The 25500-nt window shown below is 34.4% G+C and overlaps 1 protein-coding gene across 5 annotated transcripts; it reads left to right on the forward strand.

Moving 5' to 3' along the window:
• Positions 1-716: 716 nt before the first annotated feature.
• MS3_00011024 (uncharacterized protein) lies at positions 717-25500 on the forward strand. 5 transcript variants are annotated; one of them, XM_051219429.1, is made up of 10 exons: positions 758-841; positions 3749-3769; positions 7531-7554; positions 12057-12092; positions 13801-13821; positions 15687-15710; positions 18400-18423; positions 21814-21837; positions 23521-23640; positions 25321-25500. In XM_051219429.1, exons 1-9 carry the CDS (start codon positions 778-780, stop codon positions 23589-23591), a joined length of 309 nt encoding a protein of 102 aa, XP_051065330.1. In that variant the 5' UTR covers positions 758-777; the 3' UTR covers positions 23592-23640; positions 25321-25500. The 5 variants fall into 5 exon arrangements, with proteins under 5 accessions (XP_051065329.1, XP_051065330.1, XP_051065331.1 ...); XM_051219430.1 differs by lacking the exon at positions 3749-3769 and having other exon boundaries at positions 717-841; XM_051219431.1 differs by lacking the exon at positions 13801-13821.

Here is a 25500-nt window from a genome sequence, read left to right on the forward strand (position 1 = left end):
AGTGCGCATACATAAACCTGCTCTCAGGTTTCGAATCCAGAGCCTTCGGTCTTGCGCGCGAACGCTTAAGCACTAGACCACTGAGCCGGCGTTCAGCAGCGTTAATGTCTAACTTCAACTAATCCACGAAATTGAGCAACACATCCACCATTGTCTTCAGTGAGTTACTATTTCACAACAGACACCATTGAACTCCACTCGTCACTACTTCTCACTAGAACACCAGGATATACCTCAATTTCGTGGATTAGTTAAAGTTAGACATCAATACCGCTGGATGCCGACTGGCTCAGTGGTCTAGTGGTTAAGTGCTCGCGCTCGAAATCAGTAGGTCCTGGGTTCGAATATTGCAGGGGCGAGGTCGTGGATATACATTGCTGAGGAGTCCCATAGTAGGACGGAACGGCCATCCAGTGCTTCCAGGTTTTCCATGGTGATCTAACTTCAACTGACTCATGATCTTAACCTACACTAAATACTGAAAAAATGAATTTTGTGACAAATTCACATATTTAAAACACCCACACATAAATTATTCCAATTTATGAGTATTCAATAAATCAGTTTCTTTGATTGTTTATATCCTACGAATAAATTGACTGTGTTTGTCGTTTATTACATACTACAGATAATATTACCTATATATACATAGATGCACAAACTATACACACATAATTGGGTATTTCTTATAATAAATAGTGTTATGTAATCTAAGTGAATATGTGATTATATAATACAAATTATATTTGATTATTGTAATTAACATCCATTATCAAGATGGACATCATTTACAGTTGGTGTATTATCTGGTGTTTATTAAATCTCAATTTAAATGGGAAAAGTGAGTCAATTTAATCATCTGATAATCAATGATTGATGAGACTATAATTTATGGACGAATCAATCAGATTTACGATAATAGGTCTTGTATTTTTGGCGCGAAATTTATTCACTCATTTGATTAAATGGAATCCTGGTATGATAGTTGATGTCATTTCGTGATGAAAAACCGTAAATCTAATTCCTAACTCTAACCGTCAACTATAAATCATAATCCTGATTCTTCAAACTACTTTATAACCCTCACTTAGCCCTAGTGAGTAGGTAGACACTCTCAAGGTTATGTTAGCGTCGCCCAAAGGTCGTCCATAAATTATAGTCTCACCCAATTATTTTTTCGTCATATTTTTTTGTTCTTCTTTTACTTCTTAATTTCGTTTCACTAAATTGAATACTCTTCAATCAAACCTAATCATGATTGATATTGGAATAACTAAAGAGATGAATGTTTAGTTAATTAGATAATAATTGGTTTATTTATTTATATAATTCATTTAAACATATGAACATCGGTACAAGGAGACACTAAACAGATATGCGCCACACTTTATCATTCAATTTGTATAAGGTCTAGAATACTACTTGGCTGCCCAAACCGTAGCACGTTGCTTTCTTAGAGGGTCACTCTGTACCTTTGACCCAGAGATCTAGTTTACAAGGCAATGGAACGATGTTAAAAGGTACAGACCCATGGTAGCCGGTGAACAATAATTGGTTCATACGCTATTTGTTCCTTCAGGATCATGGAGTAAATGTGCACCATTGGTTTGGAATCGCGGTTTTCCAACTCTACTAGATTGATTCTCCACATCCACTAGTCCGTTTAAAGCACCGGACATTCTCTTTACATTCTTTTAATTTTGTAACCAACACCGTCGCCACAAGAATTCAGTGAGTAGGACTTCGTTGGTTGTGGTTGTATTCGAATAGCCATGTGAGAGCGTTTCGAGAGGATGTGCAGAATTTCCCCACCCTCAACCTTACCAGGGTATTTAAGGGCGATCATCAGTGATAATCCGTATGATATACATATATATACCAGAGAATTACATAACGACTTGAAGAAAGATAAAATGGACCGAAATTTTAAGAAAATAGTTCAACGAAAATGATTATCAGGACTCAGTAACAGAATATTATTTTGAAGAGTCTGTATTTGTTGATGTTAATTATCCAACTTCTTTGGCAATATATATATATATGTATGTATTCTGAGCTTATGGCCATGAAATAGTTATTTTGGTCACAAGGATTTACTAAAGTTAGACCATAGATAGTAGTTAGATTCAAGATGCTTGTTTCATCCTATTTTGGTCTCTTCAGCCGGAGATACTTGTACCCTAATGGTAGTTTTTAAAGAGAAACTCGAATATTGTATCTTTCGCTCAAAATATCAAATAAAATATGGTAAATAATTAACTAAAATTGTTTTCATCATTATTTATAAGTTTAGAACTAGTCAGTTGCATTATGGTGTGTGCTACTGACGTCGATATATATAAGTAGTATGTATCATGGAATCGAAAGTAAAATGCTTGGCGGTAGAAGGTTAATATCGGAGAAAAGAGAACAAGAACAAGCAATGATTGCACATGAACTATTTACTATATAGTTCTCAGATTTTACAAAGACGTTCTGTAATTTATGTGTTGAATTACATTTGATTGTCGCTACTTGTATTCTCGTTTACTACAGCATCCTTTTAATATTTTTGATACTATTAAATTCTCTGAGATGAGTAGCTGAAGCATGGAGTTGTCAGTGTTATTTTGGAGAAGATCTTCAATGTTTACTTTTTATAGAAGCCAATTCTTCCTCAATTAATCTACAAGTTTTAAATTAATTTGTCCTTTAACATGGAAAATTAATTCCATATGAAATCTGAACAAGTACCAATCTCGATATGTAATAATGTAAAGTTGTAAAATATTTATCATTACTTACTTACTAACTTACTTACGCCTGTTACTCCGAATGGAGCACAGGCCACCGACCAGCATTCTCCATCCCACTCTGTCCTGGGCCTTCTTTTCTAATTCCATCCAATTCTTGTTCATTTTACTCATGTCTGTCTCCATTTCTCGATGTAATCTGTTCTTTGGTCTTTCTCTTTTCCTTTGGTTTTGAGGATTCCATGTGAGAACTTGTCTTGTGACGCAGTTGGGTGCTTTCCTCAATGTGTGTCCTATCCACTTCCAGAGCTTCTTCCTAATTTCTTCCTCCACTGGGATCTAGTTTGTTCTTTCCCACAGTTGGTTGTTGATAATTTCTCGCATAATCTGTATTGAAGAGAGATTTTGAATTTGTCTATGATATCAAGATGTTACTTTTAGATGAAATTTTGTTCTTTGAACTGGATGATTTGGTTGTAGAGCCTTCATCATTCTTCTGAACTACATCATCAGTTCAGACTTTTACCTCCACAACCAAATCATCGAGCTCAGAGAACAAAACTTTGTCAAAATCTTCTCCATCATATTTCTCTTAGATCTATTTAGGTTATAGAAGTTATACTGATTGTATATAAGTCTTTATTTAGAGATATCACTGTGTATATAGAAAATTAAGATAAAATGTTTGTAAAGAGAACGTTTCAGAAAGTAGAACTATTACTGTGGTGAACGAGAACTAAGGTGAGAAAAGTCAAAATACTAAATCTTGTAGTAGATTAGTAAAATATAAAACTTATACAAATACATATTTACGTTCTACTTTACATACACCATTATTCTTCTAATTCTGTTGTTATTTTGACTTCTCATCGATTTCCTTTCTGTTTTCTTTATTATGATCTTTTGCTGTCAAGCATTTCACTTTCTATTACAGCTACATGCTACTTAAATCTGTAAGCATAAATAGCATACACCACAATATTAACAATTTACCTTTTTTTTTCTTCTCATTTCAGTTGGTCAAGCGCAAGAAGACAGTACGTTTTAGTTGTGATATTCTATTAAACTTACTGTTTGATGTCTCTGAAACATTTGTAATAATTTCATATACATATAATTCCCATAAAGTGGCTGAAATGTTGTTTCTTGTTAGTATGAAATGGCTTAGTAACATACGTCAGTGATTCCAAATGAAATGTTGACCCGGACAGCTATTCCGATAATCTTACAGTCTAAATCAAAAATTTAAGAAATAAATGATTATTAGTGGAATAATCATGAATGTATTAAATACTACTTTTTCCAGTTAAATTTTTGACAGTAGTATTACTAGTTTTGGTGCTACTTACATTTTTATGACTGTTATCCCTTGTGAATGAGCATGAGTCTCTAATCAACTCTGTTAGGAGCTCTGCTTTCCAGCTGTTTTCAGATGCTATTCATCTCTTTAGTATCAGCTTCCAATCCTCAATGCAATGTGTTCCTTGGCCTTCCTCTTTCCCGTTTCCCTTTAGAATTCCAAGTTAGCGCTCACATCGTGATCCACTTTAATGATTTTCTCAAAGTCTCTCTATAATTTCCTCTTCAGATAGAAATTGAATTGTTTTCTCCATCAGTACGTTGTTGCTGATGGCCACCGGTCAAAGGATATTGAGTATCTTGAGTAGGAAATTATTTAGAAATTATTGTACACGTTTGATGATGGTTGTAGTAGTTCTCCAAGTTTCAGATCCGCACAATAGAACTCAGTGTATTGACATTCGTATTGAAAATTCCGAATTTGATGTTGGCTGACAGTTATTTTGAGTCCCATATGTTCTTCAGTTGTGAAGATGCTTTCCTTGCCTTCAAATTCGTGCATTCACATCTGCATCCGATCCACATTGTTCATCGATGACGTTCCTCAAATATGTGGAATTTGTGACCTCTTCTAGAGTTTCTCCATCAAGTGTGATAGGATTGTTCTCCGTGTTGTATTTGAGGATCTTGCATTTTCTTTTGTGTATGTTGAGGCAAATTGATGCAGAGGCTGTCACTACACCAGTTATCCTAATCTGTATTTGTTCGTGTGTATGGAATAGAAGTGTTTGGTCATGTGAGAATTTCAAATCATCTAGTTGCATGCAAGCTGTTGATTGTATTCCATGCCTCCCCTCAGATGTCAAGGTCTTCGTAATCCAGTCAACCACAGCTTTTAAAGTAATTCATCTTTTAAAGTGTTTTCACTGAGATAGGAAAATAAGTGTTTTTGGATAAATATCACAGAATTAACTTATTATGTCTGTATCGTTTAATACTTTTACTTGAAAAACTAGGAACTATTACAATTTCCACAACTCAAAGTGGGAACACCAAGACTGGTACAAGTGAAGATTTATTAAACAGCAAAATACCACAACGACTCAAATTAAAAATACACTCATCATATATTAATTGTACATTCATCAATACGTTTCAAAGACTAAATTTTTATCTAATCGACATCTACTAAAATCGACACAAAACCCCTTCTGATAATAATCGTCATATGCTCACTAGTGACTGGCTTCAATAGGTATTTCCTGAAGTTCTAGTGAGAAGTAGTGACCAGTGGAGTTCAACCGAGTCTGTTGTGAGATAGTAACTCACTGAAGATAATGGTGGATGAGTGGCTCAATTTCGTGGATTACTTGAAGTTGGACTCCGACAGGTCCAGTGGTCTCGAGATTAAGCGTTCACGCACGAGGCTAATAGATCCTGATTTCGAATCTTGCAAGACGGGATCGTGGAGGCGCACTACTGAGGAGTTCTATAATAGGACGAAACGGCTGTCTGTTATCTCTTGTGCTCTGTGTACTCATTAATGTATAACGTGCTAGTACCACCAATTAGAGAACAGTGGTTTATCGATTGGACCAATAATGCATATAACCCGTACGAGCAGTCTAGAGTACTTATCAGTCATTCTTTCTGCCGAGCCCTGCCTGTTAAGTCCAAAACACAAATCTTAGCCTCTGCAATATGAATCATTTATTTCATAATTGATAGACTGGGCATAACTTAAGAATGGTAAATCGTATAATAATAGTTCACAGATCAAAATACAGATTATGATAAGAGGAACACAAATATGCATAGTTTACCTACTTAACAATTATACGATAATAATATACGCATAGTATTGGTTCATAAATGGATTCCAACAGTTACCATTCATTATTCTCATCAGGATATAACACTGTCCAATGCTTCTAGGTTTTCCATCGTTGTCTAGCTTCAATTGACAAATGAATCCAACTATAAAATTTACTAAAATCTCCACAAAACTCCTTCTGATAATAATCGATATCTGTTTTCATATGGATATTTCTTTTCAATGAGTTTCAATTGTGATTAATGTCATAGCAACTATATATCAATTATTCTCTTGATAGATGTAAATGATTCAAAGTTCAAACACTGAATGTTGAACGAAAAATAATATTTTGGCTAAATCACAACTATTCATTATTGATTATTGTCCAAATTCCAGTTTAAGTAAATCCTTGTTATATGTCAATAATTTTAATAGAATATTAGGTATATGAAACCAGAAAACATGATCCTATTTACAAACTTTAATTTAATATGTAACTTTCTATCGTTTACTGATGAAACAAAATACGAATTCATGACCAAAGAAAACACACACACAAAGATAATTAACTGACTTACATACTTACGCCTGTTTTACCTCATAGAGGAGCATAGGCAGTTCATCAGGATTCTCTTTTCAACTCTGTCCTGGACAATCCTATCCAGTTGCTATTCATGCTCTTCACATCTACTTCTAATTCTGTACGCAGTGTGTTGTTTGACCTTCATCTTTTTCGTTTCCCTTCAGGATTCTAAGTTAGCGCTTGTCTTGTGATGCAGTTTGATGATTTCCTCAATGTGTAGACTATCGATTTCCAGCATATTTTTCTAATTTCCTCTTCAGTTGGATGTTGATTTGTTCTCTCCCATAGTAGGTTGTTGCTGATGGAAAAATAAATAAGATTTGTGTATATTCTAAACGTTTTAACATAACCTTCCAGTTATCAGTGTTCAATAAAAGTGAATCATCTAACATTTTTGATCATTTCCGTCTTTTATTTAGTTGGTCAACAAAGCATATAACAGCATAATTTTCACTGACAATTACATTTCCACCATTTAACGTCATCTAAATATGTCTTCTATAAAGAAATCACTCTACGACATTCCAAATTACAGAATGAAAAGAGAAAATGAAGTGAATGTTAAGGACTGAAATGAAATCCTCAGTGAAAACCTTACTTTACACACACTATTCACTTACTTAATGAACAGGAAACTGTTGCATATTACAACTACATAGTTCAATGTTATCATGTTGGTTTCATTGTGATCTGAATGCTTTCAATGATTTCGTCTATGTGATTGTTTATTTATGGTATTTGTACCAAGTAATAACTCCTTTGTACTTGATTGCGCGCTTATTACGAATTACAAATATAAAACGTCTAGTAGTGCTCATCTAGTTCTACCTGACATAAATCGAACTATTTCGGGAATCCTTAGTTAACACATTAATTCGAATACTTCTGTTTAACATAGTATTTCTCACTGTTAAGATGTCTTAAACCTTATGGATTTAGTTGCTCAACGATCCCTGAATACTGTTTATTCTTCAGTTGATGTTGACTTAGCTTACTTATGTAACTTTTAAATTATGCCAAAAAAACTGCATATGAACACATACCTCAATAAATTTAAACTGGTTTACTAGTTACTTTAATCTAATTAATTAAATGTTTAGGTTCCACAGAAGATCCTATTACTGGTAAGTCTGATCAGTTCATTACTTACATACTTACTTACCTACTCGTTTACGCCTGTTACTCTCAATGCAGCATAGGTCATCGACCAGCTTTCTACAACCCACTCTGTCTTGGGTATACCTTTTCTAGTTCTATTCAATTGCTGTTCACTCTTCTTATGTCTGTCTCCGTTTCTCGACGTAGTGTGTTCTTCGGTCTGCCTCTTCTCCTATTGCCTTGAGGATTCAATGTGAGGGCTTGCCTTGTGATGCAATTGGGTACTTTCCTCAGTGTGTGTCGTACCCATTTCCAGCACTTTTCCCTGATTTCTTCCTCCACTGGAATCTGTTCATAACTGTATGTATTTCATTTAAGCATTTTTTAAAGTTTCATTAAGACTTTGTCATATATTTTCAATGGGAGTTGAAAATTATATTTTTTTTATCGTGTAATATGTACTTACGCATTTTTCTTAATTGAAATGAATAGATCGATTTCATGGTTGTTAACATTTGTCAAAATGTTACGAAATTTTGGAAAGAACTAGCATTTTCAGCAGAATTAGAAACATTATTTTCCACTGTCAGATTCCTGGAAGTTATCATTGCGTAAACCGAACTGTGATTGAATTTCGTTGAGAATAAATCTGCCACTTTATAACAATCATCCTTTTTATAAGCAAAGAGGTATGATGGCTAGTAGTGGAATCCACGATGGGTGTGGTTATCTGGACTTAGTAGCTAAGTGGATAACGCCTTGGCGTTTGAAGTGAACGGTATTGGGTTTGTGTACCAAAATGAACATCAACTCTGTAATGCAGGTACATCCAGATGACTAGTCCAAATATTGGACGAAACGTGCGTCCTTGATTCCACTCCTAGCCTTGATCCATCTTTGTTTACGATGCTTGTGACTTAAGGCAATATCGATGTAATCTGTACAGTATACACTTATGCCGATAAGAAACTGATCAACTGCAGACCTAAACATCAATGGGAAGATTCAAACAAACAATAGAATAATGAATTAAATCACCGTCTTCTTTTCTAATATTTAAAATTGACCGAATTCTAACGAATGATTTGTAACAGTTTGCTCACTTTACAACTGTATAGTGGATTGAAATTGATGTACATATAGATGAGGAGTAAGATCAATATATTTTAAGAATAACGTCAGTGTAATAAAATTCTAATAAATTATAGGTCTGACTTAAGGTGCTAACGTCAATAAAAGTAAGGTCAAGGAGATAAAACAGTTATCTAGACCATTTTAGACACATGATTAAAAGTAAATGATCCTCTAGACTTACTCAGAATATATTTTTTATTGAAATGATAGAAATAATCTGTAGCTAAAGTAAGTACTTTTAGTAATGCTACGTTCCATTAAGTGAAATGTAGAATTGAAAGGCATTCATTATCATTTTGAACAACATCATCAACCTTTACTTCAAATGAAAGTGAGCTTTTTAAAAATCTTTTCACATGCACTAAATCAGTCCGTTCGAATGAATTTGTTAGTGATTGGTCGTCTTGGCAAGATTTACCACTTTTATATTTCTTTGGATTTTTGCTGTTTTCTTTGTTCTCTTGAACTCTGACCATGTAACTGATAGATCTTTCCCACATAGATTGATCGCTTATATCTACTTCCATCTGTCTAATGATTCTATTTAGACATGAATGACATATATCTTTATATTCTTTAGTATGTTTGTGTTATAATCTCTTTCTTACAGTTATGACCCAGCTATTCCTGTTGCTTAATATTCTCGGACACTGATTCACTCGACAAGTCCCCAAATCAGAACACAGTTGAACAGGAAAGAGATTATATTCCAAATAACAAGGTTAGATGGAAGTAAGAAGCACAATAGGGAAAACGTTAGTATATTTATAGTTTTTACATGAGAAGATTCTAGAGTATTCTCCAAGTATCGACTAGTGCTGATTGGATAAGAATCAGTCAATCAGCGTGCATCAAAGCAATCGTGTATTGAGTATGCTTTAATCCAGTCTATGTCCCACTAACAGTTTGAAATTTCCTTGGTCTACAATCATTCCTTTCATATAGTTGTTACTTGTATACACTGATATAACTGATAACATCCTATACAGTGTTTTGAATTCCAACATTGTTATCAATACGAATCACAACGTATTTAAAGGAATAGATATAAATTCAAACATAATATATCGTTATCGAGTTACTTTATTCAAACAGTTTGTTCTCTCTCGGTTTTATTGTTCTATAAAATATGGCAGATCCTCCCACTTTCGGTAAGTTACATAATTCTCTTTGTAACCGAATTGTTTTAACCTAACTCCTGTATATTGCTAAATTGATATTTAAAAAATGAAAGAGATAAACATTAAGGTAACTGTTCTCTGGAATCAAGTTTGAAAATTCATTGCTTTATAGACTGAGTAAAATGTGAATTAATTTCTCATTTGTCAATCACATGTTATAATCACATTCCAACTAATTAGGCTTGATGGTTGAGATTATCATTCATTTGTAGCTAGATCACCATGGGAAACCTAGGAGCACTAGACCTCAGTTTCGTCCCACTGTGTAACTCCTCAGCAGTGCGCATCCAGACCGCGCCTTGCGAGATTAAAAATCAGGATCTATCAGTCTCGTGCGTGAACGCTTAACCTCGAAACCATTGAGCGGGACGTCATCCAATGGTATTAATGTCTAACTTCAACTAATCCCCAAAATCGAGCAAAACATCCACCATTATCATCAGTGAGTTACTATCTCACAACAGACCCGGTTAAATTACTTCAGAATTTAGATTGTTTTATGTAAAGGAAATAAAGTGAGACTGATAGGTCCTGGGTTTGAATCTCGTGAGACGGGATCGTGGATGTGGGCCGCTGAGGAGTCTCATACTAAGACGAAACGGACGTCCAGTGCTTCCAGGTTTTCCATGGTGGTCTAGCTTCAAATGACTCATGGATTAAACTATAAAAATTACTAAAATCTCCACAAAACCCCTGTTGGTACTAAGTAGGTCTGACTAACTTTTTATTACTAACTTGTTTCGCGTATATCATACAACTCAAAGTCGAGTAAATAAAACTATCCTTACTAAACGAATTACATTACAATATTACATTGGACATTTAAATCTCCTTAAGGGAATTTCCAACAGCGTTGTATCCATTACTTGTAATTATACTGAAGTCTTTGTCTAGGACTACTGGCACATTCATCAGTTTATCGATAAATTTAGTTTGCTAAGAACTCAAAAGATAATCACCTATCTTGATTATGGGATAAGAAAATAAAATCATCATATTGGCAAACTACATTAGATATTATTGTACTAAATCTACACTACATAATATCAAAAGTTTATTTAAGCTATTGATGTGAATTAGAAATTACCCTTCAAATCCTATCCAGATTTTCATATTCTTTGGTTGTATCTCAAATAATCTCAGTTTATGACAACTGCAAACTTATTGGTGTGACTATAACCTATGAACAACCTTTGAGTGACGCTAAAGTGATCTCAAAAATGTCCACCTACTTACTAAAACTAAATGAAAGTTATAAAGTAGTGTGAAGAATTACGATTATGATTTACAGCTGGTAGTTAAGATTAGGAACTAGATTTACGGTTTCCATCACGAACTGACATGAGTTATAATGCTGAAACTCTATTTAGCTAAATGACTTCATGAATTCTGCGCCAAAATCCGAAATCCATTATCTCATACCTGATTGGTTCGTCCATAAATTAAAGTTTCACCTATTTATAATGGTTGTGTAACAGTTTTCTAAGAATTTCACACTTTCATTTAAAGGCTGTTAACATATTTACATATAACCAACTTCTTATTTAATGTAACTTTAATCAATATTGAATTTAACAATTTTTTCTGGCACAAATCCATAAAGTCACTGACAACTGGGCTGAGTCATGTTAGTAGGTGTAGACTATCTAGTTGGGATCCGCGAGATGATAGCAACCGATGGTTAGAGATCCTGAATGACATGGCTCAAAATCGTTTGCAATGATTCAGGTGCATCCACTCTTTGTGTTCTCCCAAATTCCAATCTTCTGAATTCTTCATGTCCATTATTTTGTTTCCAAATTTATTTCACTGGATTATACTCCTTGAATGATATCTTCAAACCCTAATCTTTCGGATTACTGCTTATACTCTCACTACCTTTACCAACTGCACCTCTGTGCTAATGTGGTATGGCAACTCGAACTGATGTACGTGCGTACGTACGAAGTTCTACGTTGTTACTGACTGACTGAACAATTTCTTCATTATTATTATGCAATAAGTTTCTGAATCATTTGCTTACTATTCACAATATAAACTATTCATTATTTAAATGTATCATCTAATTTAGTTGCTAAACACTGAATAGACATATAATGATCATTAAAGTACATTGGGATAAGTTAAGTAATCCTTAACTATCCTCTTTTCCCATTTTAAGTTCCGACTATTTCCTAATATTAAATCATTCTTATGATTATCTGGATTTATAGATAATACAACAATGACCAGTACAACAAGTGATTTCAGTGAGTGTAGTTTTAAAGCTTCATTTCAATTTGATTATTTATACATATATTTGTAATAAACAGTGAGATATTACATCGTTAGGTAGTTCATGATGTCTGTAACTTCTTTTCAACTGAAAGGTTGAATGTATAAGACTGTGCTTGAATTACTTACCTGAGGTACTATGTCTTATTGCTTGTTAAGTATCAAGTGACAACATCACTATTAGTATACCGACCTCTATAATCTTATCCCTGTGCTAAAACAAATGATGCGTCAAACAGCACTAGTAGCCTTGAGTCAACTCTGAATCCTTATTGGTCCTTTGTTTTGTAGCTTAGCACCTAATTCAGCCTGTTCAGTCCAGAACACAAATACCAGTTATGTTTGTGTGAATCGTATATTTCAGAAATGCTTGGTTTATACAAAAACAAACCAGACCACATCACACCATAAGAGGAAAAATAATTATTATAAAAGATCCAGCTAAAAGTGACTGTGAATGTGAGATACCGTAACTAATAAACTGGGAATAACTTAGGAGTAGTAAATCGTATATCAGTAGTCAACAGGTCAAGTGAAAGATTATGATAAAAGAAATATATGTAATAATAGCTCATAAATAACTCCTAGCAGTTACCAATCATTTATTTTTCATTCGGAAAGAAAATAATCATAAACTAAAAATATATCACCGTTTAAATACCTATGGTTGTTTATAAATTTATATATGATCATATAGTTAAACATATTACTTTTATGTAGTAGACATGAACATGGTTTACTAATGAACATTTTTATCATTTTAAAATGAATATCAGAAGAGGTTATGTGGAGATTTCAGTAATTTTTATAGTTGAGATCATGAGTCACTTGAAGATAGACAACCATGGAAAACCTAGAAGCACTAGACGGCCGTTTCGCCCTACTTCGGGACTCCTCAGCAGTGTGCATCCATGATCATGAGATTAGAACACAGGACTTATCAGTCTCGTGCGTGAACGCTTAACCTCGATACCATTGAGCCGACCGGCACCCAACGGTGTTAATGTCTAACTTCAACTAATCCACAAAATTGAGCGACCCATCCACTATTGTTATCAGTGAGTTACTATCTCACAACAGACCTGGTTGGACTCCACTGGCTTTCCATATTGGTCTAGCTTCAATTGTCTCATGATCTCGACTATTAAAACTAATAAACAAATCTGATTTTAATCGGTGAAAAAAAAACTGTATTCAAATTAAAGACATCTTCATTCATAAAATATCTACGTGTTGGTAATACGCTTAATGACAAATACGTTCGAAGTGAATCTCTTGCAGGTTTTGTGGGACTCAACAAATTTAGATGATAGACTACAATTCACTGATAATATTAGATGAGACTCTAGGTATATCATCATGTATTGACTATATTTGTAAACAAACTATACAAGATATAGAGCATTATTAGTTCACTAAAGGTTGCAAATTTATTCATTTCTGAAATTGTGGTTACGTATTGTTGAAACATCTGATAACAGATTCTAAATTGACTCAGAAAACTGTCACTTGTTAACTCCTATTAATTAGGCTAATTTGCATAAATACTCTGCTAATAGACAAATCATTTGGCAAAATAAAGCTTACTTATGTACCATGTATTGTAATATGCATTGCTATATCCAGATAGGCATATCTAAAGTTACATGTAATACTGAATTTACTTCGATTTATTTATTTCAGCCAATAAACCAGAAGAGGAAAGTAAGTTCAATATAGGACATTCTATTTGTGGATGTTTCGTTTGGTACTCATGGTTTTCATGGATATCGCAGTTAATACTAAAACGTTAACATTAGCCTAGTAGTTAAATTCAATCCATGTAGGTTCGAATCCTGCGAGGCGGGATCGTGGATTCGCACTGTTGAGGAGTTCCCCAATAGGACGAAACGGCCGTCCACTGCTTCCAGGTTTTCCATGGTGATCTAGCTTCAATTGACTCATGATCTCAACTATTGAAATTATTTCTTATTTATCATTATCGCATTTAAGTAATATCTTGATTATGTTCATTTGATTTTCTTGCATATTGATATCTAATCCATTTTAATGGTCATTCCGTTTACTTTAAGCCATAAATCCATATTATAATTTTTAACTTGAGACTGTTTAGTTAAGCCAGTGTTTACATGAAAAAACGAAATTAAGTTTTTCATGAATTACTTGTATGTAGTAAATAATTTTCCGAAGTCTTTTCATCTTAGTGACCACAATGAAAAACGTTTAGGCAATTCAATTAAGGGACGAGTATACTGTGCGGCAGTACATTATGTTTTACTTTACGGCTGCGAAACGTGGCCACTAAGAGTAGAAGATATTCGTAAGCTACTAGTATTTGAACACGTGCCATAGAAATATTGCTCACATCTCCTGGGATCACCGGGTGAATAATAGTGAGATGATGGTAAATCAGTTGATGAGGTTTTGAATCTTCATCGCCTGAGATGGTTAGGCCACGTGTTACATATGTCTGAACACCGATTACCATGACTAGTGTTGTGGATGATTGGGAGAAAGTTAGGTGCGGTCGAACCAGCCAAAACGTGGCATCATTCATTGAGATCAATAACTTCTAGTCTTAGTCATGTTGATTAATGCAGACTACTTGCTTGGAGTCCGCGTGACTATCGTAATCAATGGTTGGAGACTGTGAGTGACATGGCTCAGAATCAATCACAGTAGCGTAAGTGTCTTCCCTTAAACTAACAGATTAAAATGACTTTATACCCTTATTTCTACGAACTAACTCTTTCTTCCTGTACTATGTTCTTATACACAATCCTTCTTTTATAAATCACTACCATTGAAGTAACTATTTCTATGAATATGGTGTTGATCTTGTTGTGTTAATGAGGTATGACAACTTTGACCGATGCATATATGTGCCTGGTCCTACGTTATAGCTGACTAACTAACTGGTGATATTAATTCAAAATCTTGGCATAGATTAATCATTCACATATCGAATTACAAGTAAACAAAACTTTACTACTCAAAAACATTAGTTCTTTATTCTAATAATCGTGAAATACCTTGGATATGATCTGATTAATTTGTAGATAAACTTTTAGACTAACAATTGGGACAGTAGTTAACTTTTCATACTAATAAATACTAGGCGGCCTGTTTGAATATGTGGGCTACCTGTTCCTACCATCTGGATATTTCAACAAAATATCTGATTTCTTGTTTGTTTTAATATATCATTATGCCCATTAATCGCATAACCTATTCAGGTAAGTTTGTGACAAGCTTACGACATTTCACTATACAAGCCCGATCAGTGACATCTTGGTTCGTGGCAACGGTGTGCATTGAAAAGAATAAACATTATTCACATGTTGATTACTGAACTGCTAACATCTAACTGGAGATCAGTTAATACTTATCGTCAGGATCGATCAAGAAATGAGAAACGGGAACTTGTTGAAATACTTTATGCTGACAATTCTATATTGTACCAAAAATATAATATTGAATAAAGCCACCAATGATAATAATGATAATAATGAATGTTTTATAGTGTTACTTTAATGTTTCTTGTTTCTTGTGTCTTTATCCAATTTCAGACTCTACCACAGATGACACTAATTGTAAGTTTAATTATTCATCAAAATGTGTATATCACTTATATCTGAACGAAATGAATATTCTTCTATAAAATAGATTACTTGTTAGTTTAGATTTTATATCGACTGATTTATGGTTGGAGTTATTCCCGACTGTCCGCTCTGAAAATGTGTAGTATAGCATAGTGTCGGCCAAAGTTCTGGGAGAAAGATACACATATATAGTAAACATTTGGTCTTCAGATCAAAACCTTTATGAATATTCGTTATAACTGTAGATGAGATGGCAGCGTAGTGTATAATCGATCGGACCAAAGACGCGTAAAACACATGAGAACAACCTAGAGTCCTGATTGGTCCCGCTTCCCTGTCTAGTCTAGCCAGTTGAGTCCAGAACGCAAGTCTCAGCCTCTGAGATATGAATCATTATATTTCAAGCATACTGAGTTTATATACCAAACAAACCGACCACAACGTACCAATAAAATATGAACAAAATTTGTACAGGAATTAGCCAGATGTGGCTGTGAAGGAGGAACGTAGTGATTAATAGACACGGAATAGTTCATGAATGGTAAATCGTATAATAATAGTTCATAGGTCAAAATAAAGCTCATAAAAAGAGAGGCATGAATATGAAGAGTTTAGTTACATAACAATTAAACGATAAAAATATACTCATAATATTGGTCCATAAATGGATCCCAAAAATTACCGTTCATCATTCCTATCGGGATACAACAAGTTTACATAATAATATTGGTAGAACAATTGAATAGAAATACTTCCTTTTCAACAAGATCCTCTACTATAATAGGATCATACAACCGGTGACCAGGATTATACTACCACTATACTATATACTTGATCGATACGCTATACACGGACTGGAATCACGTTATGTCAAATACTTGATCCATGACCAGTTATATAGTGAATCGGGGTATAGGTTAGGTTATAGTTAGACAACTGTTGGACACCGAGTAGCCCTGAACGGACGTTCGCTCTAGTATGAAACATCTCAGCAATCGTCATCTACGCCTCGTGCTTCAAAGTTTAGCCTCTAAACAACTAAACCGGTATCCAACGGTGTACAAGTTCAGCTTCTATGAAAACATAAAATAGTCAGTTAACTGGATGTCTGTTTGTCCACGCTCAGTAACCAATCACATTTTACACATCAAATACACAGCCAAATGCAGTGCATCAAATGAAAAATGACCGAAAGTGATAACGTACATTTTGTGAACGTTACGGATAACCTCAGTTGTAATTTATGTACTGAGCTGCATAACTTCTGTTCAAAGATTTACTCACCTAAAAGACTTTCGTTTAATCTCTCCTGGTGCAACATAATCTTTCCATACGATCATGATATGGACAATGTTTAAAATGAAGACATCACAAAACAAACAAGTACTTAAATATAAACATCTTTTAACAAGATCTCAAAAAATGTTTTAATTAAATATGGTGTATTAGTATCCATCACCATTCTCATTCCTTTCACCCAATCAGTTCATGTCATCCCATGATATCTCCATACCCGATGTTGTCCATTCCTACTTTAGCGTTTTGGTCTTCCATTAGTTACTTTTCAGGGCACTTCTCTGTGACCGATTGGAGCCTCTCGTATAAAGCCTGTTACCCCTCGTGATGCATAGGGTACCGACTAGGGATCTTTAGCCAATGCACTCCTGGGCTTTCGTTTCAAGATGTCCCCATATGATATTCAGAATCCTAACTTATGCCTTTGATTCCCGGTGCAGTTGTTGCTCGGGTTTTCAGAAGAAAAATCAGCCTCATGATTTCCGAAGAATCCCAGCTTCCACTATGAGGCATCATGACTCTACTAAATATAGGTCCTTCAACTCCTAAGATAGAGTTCAAATGGCTAAAGTGATTCTTTCTGGTTACCGTATATTATTAACAATTTTCTTGTTCACAGAATAGAGTCGGTAAACCCATGTTCAACCATCCTGCTTTATCCGGGCTTGGAACTGGAAGTAAACTTTATTAGGCTCTAATTGGAGTTAGTTCTGAAGTTTATGGATAGCACAATCACTCTGAAATATCAATATCATATCCCTAATATTTGTCAAGTTTGTTGATGCATTTCATATATGAGTAAAACATTCGTAAATTGCTACTAAGATTTCACTGACATCTCAACTAGTGTTGTTTTGAGCTGAATATTGTTGGTTAATAGGTTCATAACACTAATTTTGAAAGTAACTAAATGATTTATCACAAGTATTGCCCCAATTATTAATATTATTATTATTATCGAATAGGCCAATCGAAGTTAATCACTATGTCATTGATCTCTTATCACTATCATCTACGTAAATAAAAATATGAAAATAATCACTAAACATTTTAGGCAAACATGAATAGGGGCTAGCAGTGGAATCCAGGACGAGGGTTTCGTCCTATTCGAGACTCGTCATCTAGGTGTACCTGCATCTCAGATTTGATGTTCACTCTAGAACTCGAAACCAACACCGTTAGCTCCAAATGCCATTGCGTTACCCACTTAGCTACCGAGTCCTGATGGTCACTTGCTTTCTCAACGGGGTGAAGATATGAGTAAAACAACACCAAGCGAACAATCATTAAACAGTTCATAATTATTCGTCTTAATTATATTATTGTAATAATGGTAAAATATTTCAATGTTTATTTCATTTGTTATTCACTTTTCACTTTGTAGATACTACAATCCCCAGTTATTCTAGTAAGTTATATCATTCCATTTCATTTTTAAATATCAGTTTTCATTTATTTTAATATATTTTGATGGAGTTTTGTTCTCTGTGATGAATGGTTTAGTTGTGGAGCTTCCATCGTTCTTCTTAACAACATCATCAGCACAAACTTCAGGTGGAAGTAAAGTGTTCGAACAAACAAAAGGGACACAGATGGGATCACCAATATCAGGACTTATCGCAGAAGCAGTGCAAAACCTATTGATAACGTTCAGAAGAACGATAAAAGCTCCACGACTAGCCCATCGAGCTCAGAGAATAAAACTCCATCAAAACCATCCACGTGAGCTACAAATCTTCACTCTAATATATATTTTCATTTAACTGATCACTCAATTGATTTATATCCTAAAATGTATTCGGATGAAAGTTTCTAGATTGATTTAGACTTGTGGAGACAGTTGAGTTTCATTGAAATCACAAGTCCATTTATGTTAGACTCCCACTGAAAATCTGGGAACAATTGACATTTGCATCATTCTAGTGTGGAACTCTTCAAAAGTGCGCGTCCATGAGCTCATACGCGGGAATCTAATCCAGGTACTTTGACCTCACTTACAAATGCTTAGACGCTAGACAACTAAGCTGGCATTCAACAGTGTTAATGTCAAACATTATTGTCGATTTATGATTATTGAATCCAGCTTAAAGACCCATACACACTCAGTGAATAAAAATTATCTTAAATAAATTGACTTTTTGTTTTTTGAAGAAAAAAATTATAACTAATTCAACTTATTTTGAGTGCAAACTTTAAAAGAAAGAAACTTTTTCATATCATAACATTCACATATAAAGTACTACGTTTCTTGTGGTGTCCGGAACGCTTTTGTTGGTCCTTGAAAATCCGAGCAAGGCAGTATAATTTTCGTGGTGAGCCTATCCATACCCATAAAGTGAACAGCCTCTTGCATTTGAACAATGTAAGTAAGGGAATTCGGCAAACTGGATACGTAACTTCTGGAGAAGTATTGACTCTGAGAAGCGATTTAGACTCAATAAAATCTATCTCCTTCACATGCATGAAAATTAATAAGGCTATAAATACCCCTAAGCTTTCCAGAGGTTATGGAGTAGACGGAATTTCATCCTTTCTCTACAAATATGGTGGTCCAGATATTCCACTCCGTCTTCTAAAGCTGTTTACTCTCTCTATAGAAACTGGTTCTTGCTCTTACTGTTGGAAAACCGCGTACATCATACCACGTTACAAATCTGGAGATAAGACTGACATGAACAAATATTACCCCAGTTATCTCTAGGATTATGGAAAAAATTATAAAACTATATGCTCGCTGGAAAATTTATCAGTAATACTCAACATATATTTCTTAAAAATCGTTCTTGCATGACATGTCATTTTCACTTCTTTAATTTAGTTTATTCTCTACGTAGCCGAGGATATCTAGTCTTAGTGCTATATCTGGACATTTCTAAAGCCTTTGACATGGTTAGCCACCAACTTCTTATAGGTAAACTCGCATCCTATGGGGTTCAAAATCCTTTGCTTGTTTGGTTTGATTCCTTTCTCAGCAATCGACATCAAATAGTTAAAATTAACTCTTCATTGTCTAACGCTGTCCCTGTTAGAAGTGGTGTAATACAAGGTAGTGTCTTAGGTCCTTTGCTCTTTTTAGTGTTTATCAATGATATTTGTGAAAGTTTTTGCGTCGGTAAGCCCTTTCTATATGCAGATGATCTTAAAGTAGTATATTCATTTTCTCCATATGAGCTGAAAAATATGCAAATTTGCATCACCATGGAGCTTAACAAGGTAGCACAGTGGTGCTTAAAATGGCAACTGGAGCTTAATACGGCTAAATGTGGATGGATATGCTTCGGCGATACATCACTCAACCTAGACATTACCATAAATGGAGAAGTGTTATCTAGGTTACATACAGTAGTAGACTTAGGGCTTAGATACTCCCAAGACTTGTCTTTTACAGAACAGATATTGAAACAAACCTCTAAGTCTCAACGTCTAATAGGTTAAATAACTCGAAACCTTCACAACAATGAGTCACGCATTCTAATGTACAAAGTTTGTGCTCGATCTCTTCTAGAATATTGCACGTTTATTCTTAGCAGTGCGAGCATAAAGGATAAATTAAGGCTGGAATCAGTACAAAGACGATTTACACTTCGTATTCTTGGAGCTGATTGTACCTTAACTTATAATTCTAGATGTAATAAACTTGGGCTAGACCCTTTATGGAGGAGGAGACTCTAACTAAATCTTATCTTTTTCTTCAAACTACTTCATAAACTATCGTTTACATCCGATCACGCGATTCAATATGCAGAAACTTCTCATTATGACATCCGTAATTCCTTGGCACTAGTGAAACAAACTCATTCTAAATCATCTCTTTATATGAATTACTTCACCTGTAAATTTTCTAGACTCTGGAATAACCTACCACAATCTATCCGCACGATAAAATCACTCCCATTATTTGTTCGCTGCATAGATGCATACTGCTCCTCTGAAAATGCATTGAATGGTCTAGCGCCTTTAGGTGTATCTCATTCCACAAGTGATATTTTAGGAACCTTAAATGTTTAGCCATCTTTATTAGTGAATCCCCTTAGTAAAACCACCCACTTGCTGTCAATATGTTAACACCGCCCCCCGCAAGTTTAACTAATTTGAATAACATAAACAGTATATCACCGGGTCACATGACATACGCATTTAGGTAGACCTGATTCATATAGTTTGGTAATTACTGCTTTGTTTTTCCGTGCTCTGTGTTTTCGTTTTAATTTCTCTAGTTGTAGATAATTATCATTAATTCGATCTGGCACACGAAATGACCTTAATTACTCCGTTCACAAAAATCAACAGGCTGTCCATTTAGGAAGTATTAAAAATTCCCGGCTGATGCATTGGATCACTGTAATACATGTACTACCTAAACAATTACTGAACTAGTATACTTAAAACGTTCTTCTATCACATGTTTGTTCTGTACATCTAATGTTCCTCTTTATATCAAATTGATCATTCCTGTAAACTGGCGTGAATTTTGTAATTATTATTTTCAGAATAAATTATTATTAGACAGGCCGAGATCAGATACATGTCGGTCCACTTGAAAGCTAGTGTCTTTTCTGCTTTATGTGCTCTGGTGCACATTGTTGTAATTTATTGAATTCTGATTGGCATCAGTCGTGGACGGCTTCAGCCAAAGGATATCCACATAAAAAGAAGTAAAGGTTACGGGCTGACACCTCTCATTGATGAAATACCCGTGAAAAATGTACTGACGTAAATTTTGTTATTATTATTTTCAGAATATGTTATCATTATTTATTAAGTAATATATTTTATTGAACATTAATTTCATCCACAGGTACTGACATAATCACAAACGATGGTACGTTTGTTTTGTTTTTTTTGATAAATTATACTTTGTATTTTCTTTACATGTTTTGTATGCATAAATCAGAACTCATATGGAACATTTGTAATTAAAAAATTTCAATAACTATGCTATTTTGGGCTATCATCCGGTTTTTGATTCCGTAAGCTATCCCAGATTGATACGGATAAATAAGAGGCTACATTGACCATAGAAATCAATTATGAAACAAAACTCAGATAACTGGGCCAAATCCTAACCAAAAGGGCTATCTTTCAATAATGCTCACTGGTCATTTAGCCTTGACCTAGCACATACTTGTAGGCATATGGTGTGACTAGATTTGTTAAGCTTATTGGAATAACCCATTTGCACTTGGTGTTCGTGCTGGCTTACTGTGGAACTTGTCATCAATGCTTAATCAAGGGCCCACACGCAGGAGTTAAACTCAGGACCTTGAGCCTTGCATATAAGCGCTTAGCCTACAGACCACTAAATGGCATCTGGTAGTGTTGGTATCAAACTCCAATCAATCCAGGATATTGAGCAATCATCTCCCACTGTCTTCGGTAGGCAATTGCCTCACACTTGACACGATTGAACTCCACCGGTCAGGGCATCTCACTCATTTGTTTCAGTTATATAAATCTCATCAGAATAAGACTAATAATAATAGTATCAAAGCTGGTGCAGTTACTTTTATATGTCCCAAATCCCAGGTATTTATTGTAACAACCTATTTAAAAAAGGTAACCATTTTTGAAATCTTTACCTGATAATATGTCACCTAAATTATTTTCATTGTAATTTGTTATTTCATGTTATCTCCCTTCGAATTATAAGCATTTCTTTGATTAGTCATTGAAATGATTTGGGGTATACAAACTTATGGCTTAATTTTGCTCTTTTAAACACTTAATCGGATAATCTCCCAATATTTTTTTATTCTACAATAAGATGGACTTACTACATCTCTTTTTTAAAGATGATTTACAATGACACTTTAATTTTCCCCATGAACTGACATCAACTACAGAAGCACTGAAAACCAAGGAGTGTTGGAAAGGTATTATCTTTGTCTACGATCTTCAAGTTGAAACACAATTTTCTATGTTCTAAACCCTAGTTAATTTATGATTTGGTTACTTGACTATGGGTCAAACATCTTATGTATGAACTAGGGATACTGCCTAATTAAAAAACCGAATTAAATGGAGCAAGATTTGAACCAATGACCCAATGACGAGGGTTTCTGTCCTTCACTCATTCATCTATCAATTGATCCGTTTTGTCTGTAACGCATAAAGCACGCTTCGGTTCGTTTACTTATCTATGAATGACACATTTTGGTATGGAGGTGGATATTGTTTTGTGAAAGACCAGTCTTGTGAGTGGTAGATTGAAAATAGAATATCCTAAACGAATACTATTTAATTTTAATAGTTGAAATCATGAATCAAATGAAGCTAGACCACTATGGAAAATCTGTAAGCACTGGATGGCCGTTTCGTCCTACTGTGCGACACCTCAGTACTATGCATCCACGATCCTGCCTCGCGAGATTCGAACGCAGGACCTATCCGTCTCGCGACAGAGCGCTTAATATTTTTTAGTATAACTACTCTACATTGAGGAATTCACTCACAACGTTTGTTGGTTTTTTTTTCTACCTTTTATTTCTTTAAATTCTGCTCTCAGCTACAAATTTAAAATGTCAACGAATATTCTACATGATAGTTGGATTGATCAGTCTAATGGCAATCAATTAACGAAAAAAAGCACTTACTCTCTGTAATCAATGTATAACTAGTTTCATGTGTATGTTTAAATTGTATTCTTAGCATATTATTACCATGTTAGAAATAATGCAATCTTGTGTTCATTTTCTGATAACATAGTTAGTTATCAGTGATCAGTAGAAATCTTTGATCTGATGAATCAGTCGTAAAACAATGAGAACATTATATATGTCTGAAGCAGTTCAAGTTACCGTGCTTTACATCGGTATAGTCATTGAGGGAATTTTCACGATGTGAATTAGTTATAGGAATAAGTTACGCACTTGTCGTGCAACTTTAAGGTCCAGTTGAGGTCCTGTATGTTTACTTTTGAAAATTCTTAATCTGAGGCTGAAAAGCAGTCCCATCCTCCTTGGTTCTTAATACTATCGCAGCTAACATCGATCCGTCATAAATATCCTTTAGAAATATGATAATTATTAAGTCAGAGTATGTAAATCAGATGAAAGACAGCTAACTGTAGATAGATTACAACGTCTTTTATGTGTAGAAAGGAGCTGAATTCTCCTGTTGTTAACATTAATGACTGAATCTTTTGGAGAGAATTAAGATAAGTTTTAGGCTAAGAATCTCATATTCATTAGATAAATTAGTGATAATCCATTCTCAGTAGCTCAATAGATAATATATTAACATTTGAAGAAAAAGGTATAGAGTTTAAGTTTTAATGTATACCTAAACATTGAAGTGAAGGTAGATCCAATCGACAAGGTTCAATTAGGACGAAACACACTACCCAGATTCCACCAATCATCATTCTATCCTGAAAACCATCTTTAAGTTCGCCTCGATATTGCCTTAATTCACAAGCATTATAAGTAAAGATGGATAGTGCTTAGCAGTGGAATCCAGGACACGAGTTTTGTCCTATTTAAGACTTGTCAGCTAGATGTAACTGCATCTCAGAGTTGATATTCACTCTGGGACTCGAACTCAATACCGTTCGCTTCATACGCCACATCATTATTCACTTACCTACCAAATGAATTTAAACTTCACCCCATGTTAGAACCCAAGTTATACCCAGTAGATTAATTATTGCTTGATATGATGGGAAAAAAAATGAATTTTCGATTGAATTACTCATTATGAGTTTTATTCAACATTCAACATCCGTTTTGATTCAACATGAGGATCATTCAGTGTAGTATTTGATTTGTTTTCCCAGTATGATATTTTCTTCTGTATAATATACGATATTCTTGCATTCACTTGACATGAACTATGCTCAGTAGGTGATTTGTTATAACTGAGTATGTGATCTAATCCTAATTACTAATCAAAATGGGTGTACAATCAATATATAAACAGGTGTATTTTAGACTAGATTCGACTCGTCGTTGTCATAGTGTTTTGGGGCTAATAAATCTTCACTTATATCAGTCTTGTGTTCTTACTTTCGCATTGGGGGAATATTGACGTGGTCTCTCGTTCCGAGTATAAGTGATCAGAGTTTTTGGAGCACAACAATTAGTTATCAGGATTCAGTAGATAACGTGATGGCGTTCGAGTCCCAGAGTGAGCATCAACTCTTTGAGATGCAGATACATTTGGCTGACCAATCTCAAATAGAACGAAATACGCATCCTAACTTTCACTACTAACTACTATCCATCTTTACTATCATTAATTATTTGTTCCTTATTTATCATTACAATCATTACAAGTATTGTTTTCTTTTTATTCCTTAAATCTATAGATTTCATAAAACAATTCATTAAACTATTAACCGTGAACTGTTAGTAACAGTAATTGAATAGTTACCTTTCTTCCCTTTTCTTGTAATATGAACATTTTATTGATTTAAATCAGAGTAATTAGTTACCAAATTTGAATGATATATATTTTTAAAAAAAAACTTTTTTCAAAATTATAATAG

Source organism: Schistosoma haematobium, chromosome 6 (genome assembly GCF_000699445.3).
Source record: "Schistosoma haematobium chromosome 6, whole genome shotgun sequence".
In the NCBI taxonomy this organism is placed as follows: Eukaryota; Metazoa; Platyhelminthes; class Trematoda; order Strigeidida; family Schistosomatidae; genus Schistosoma; species Schistosoma haematobium.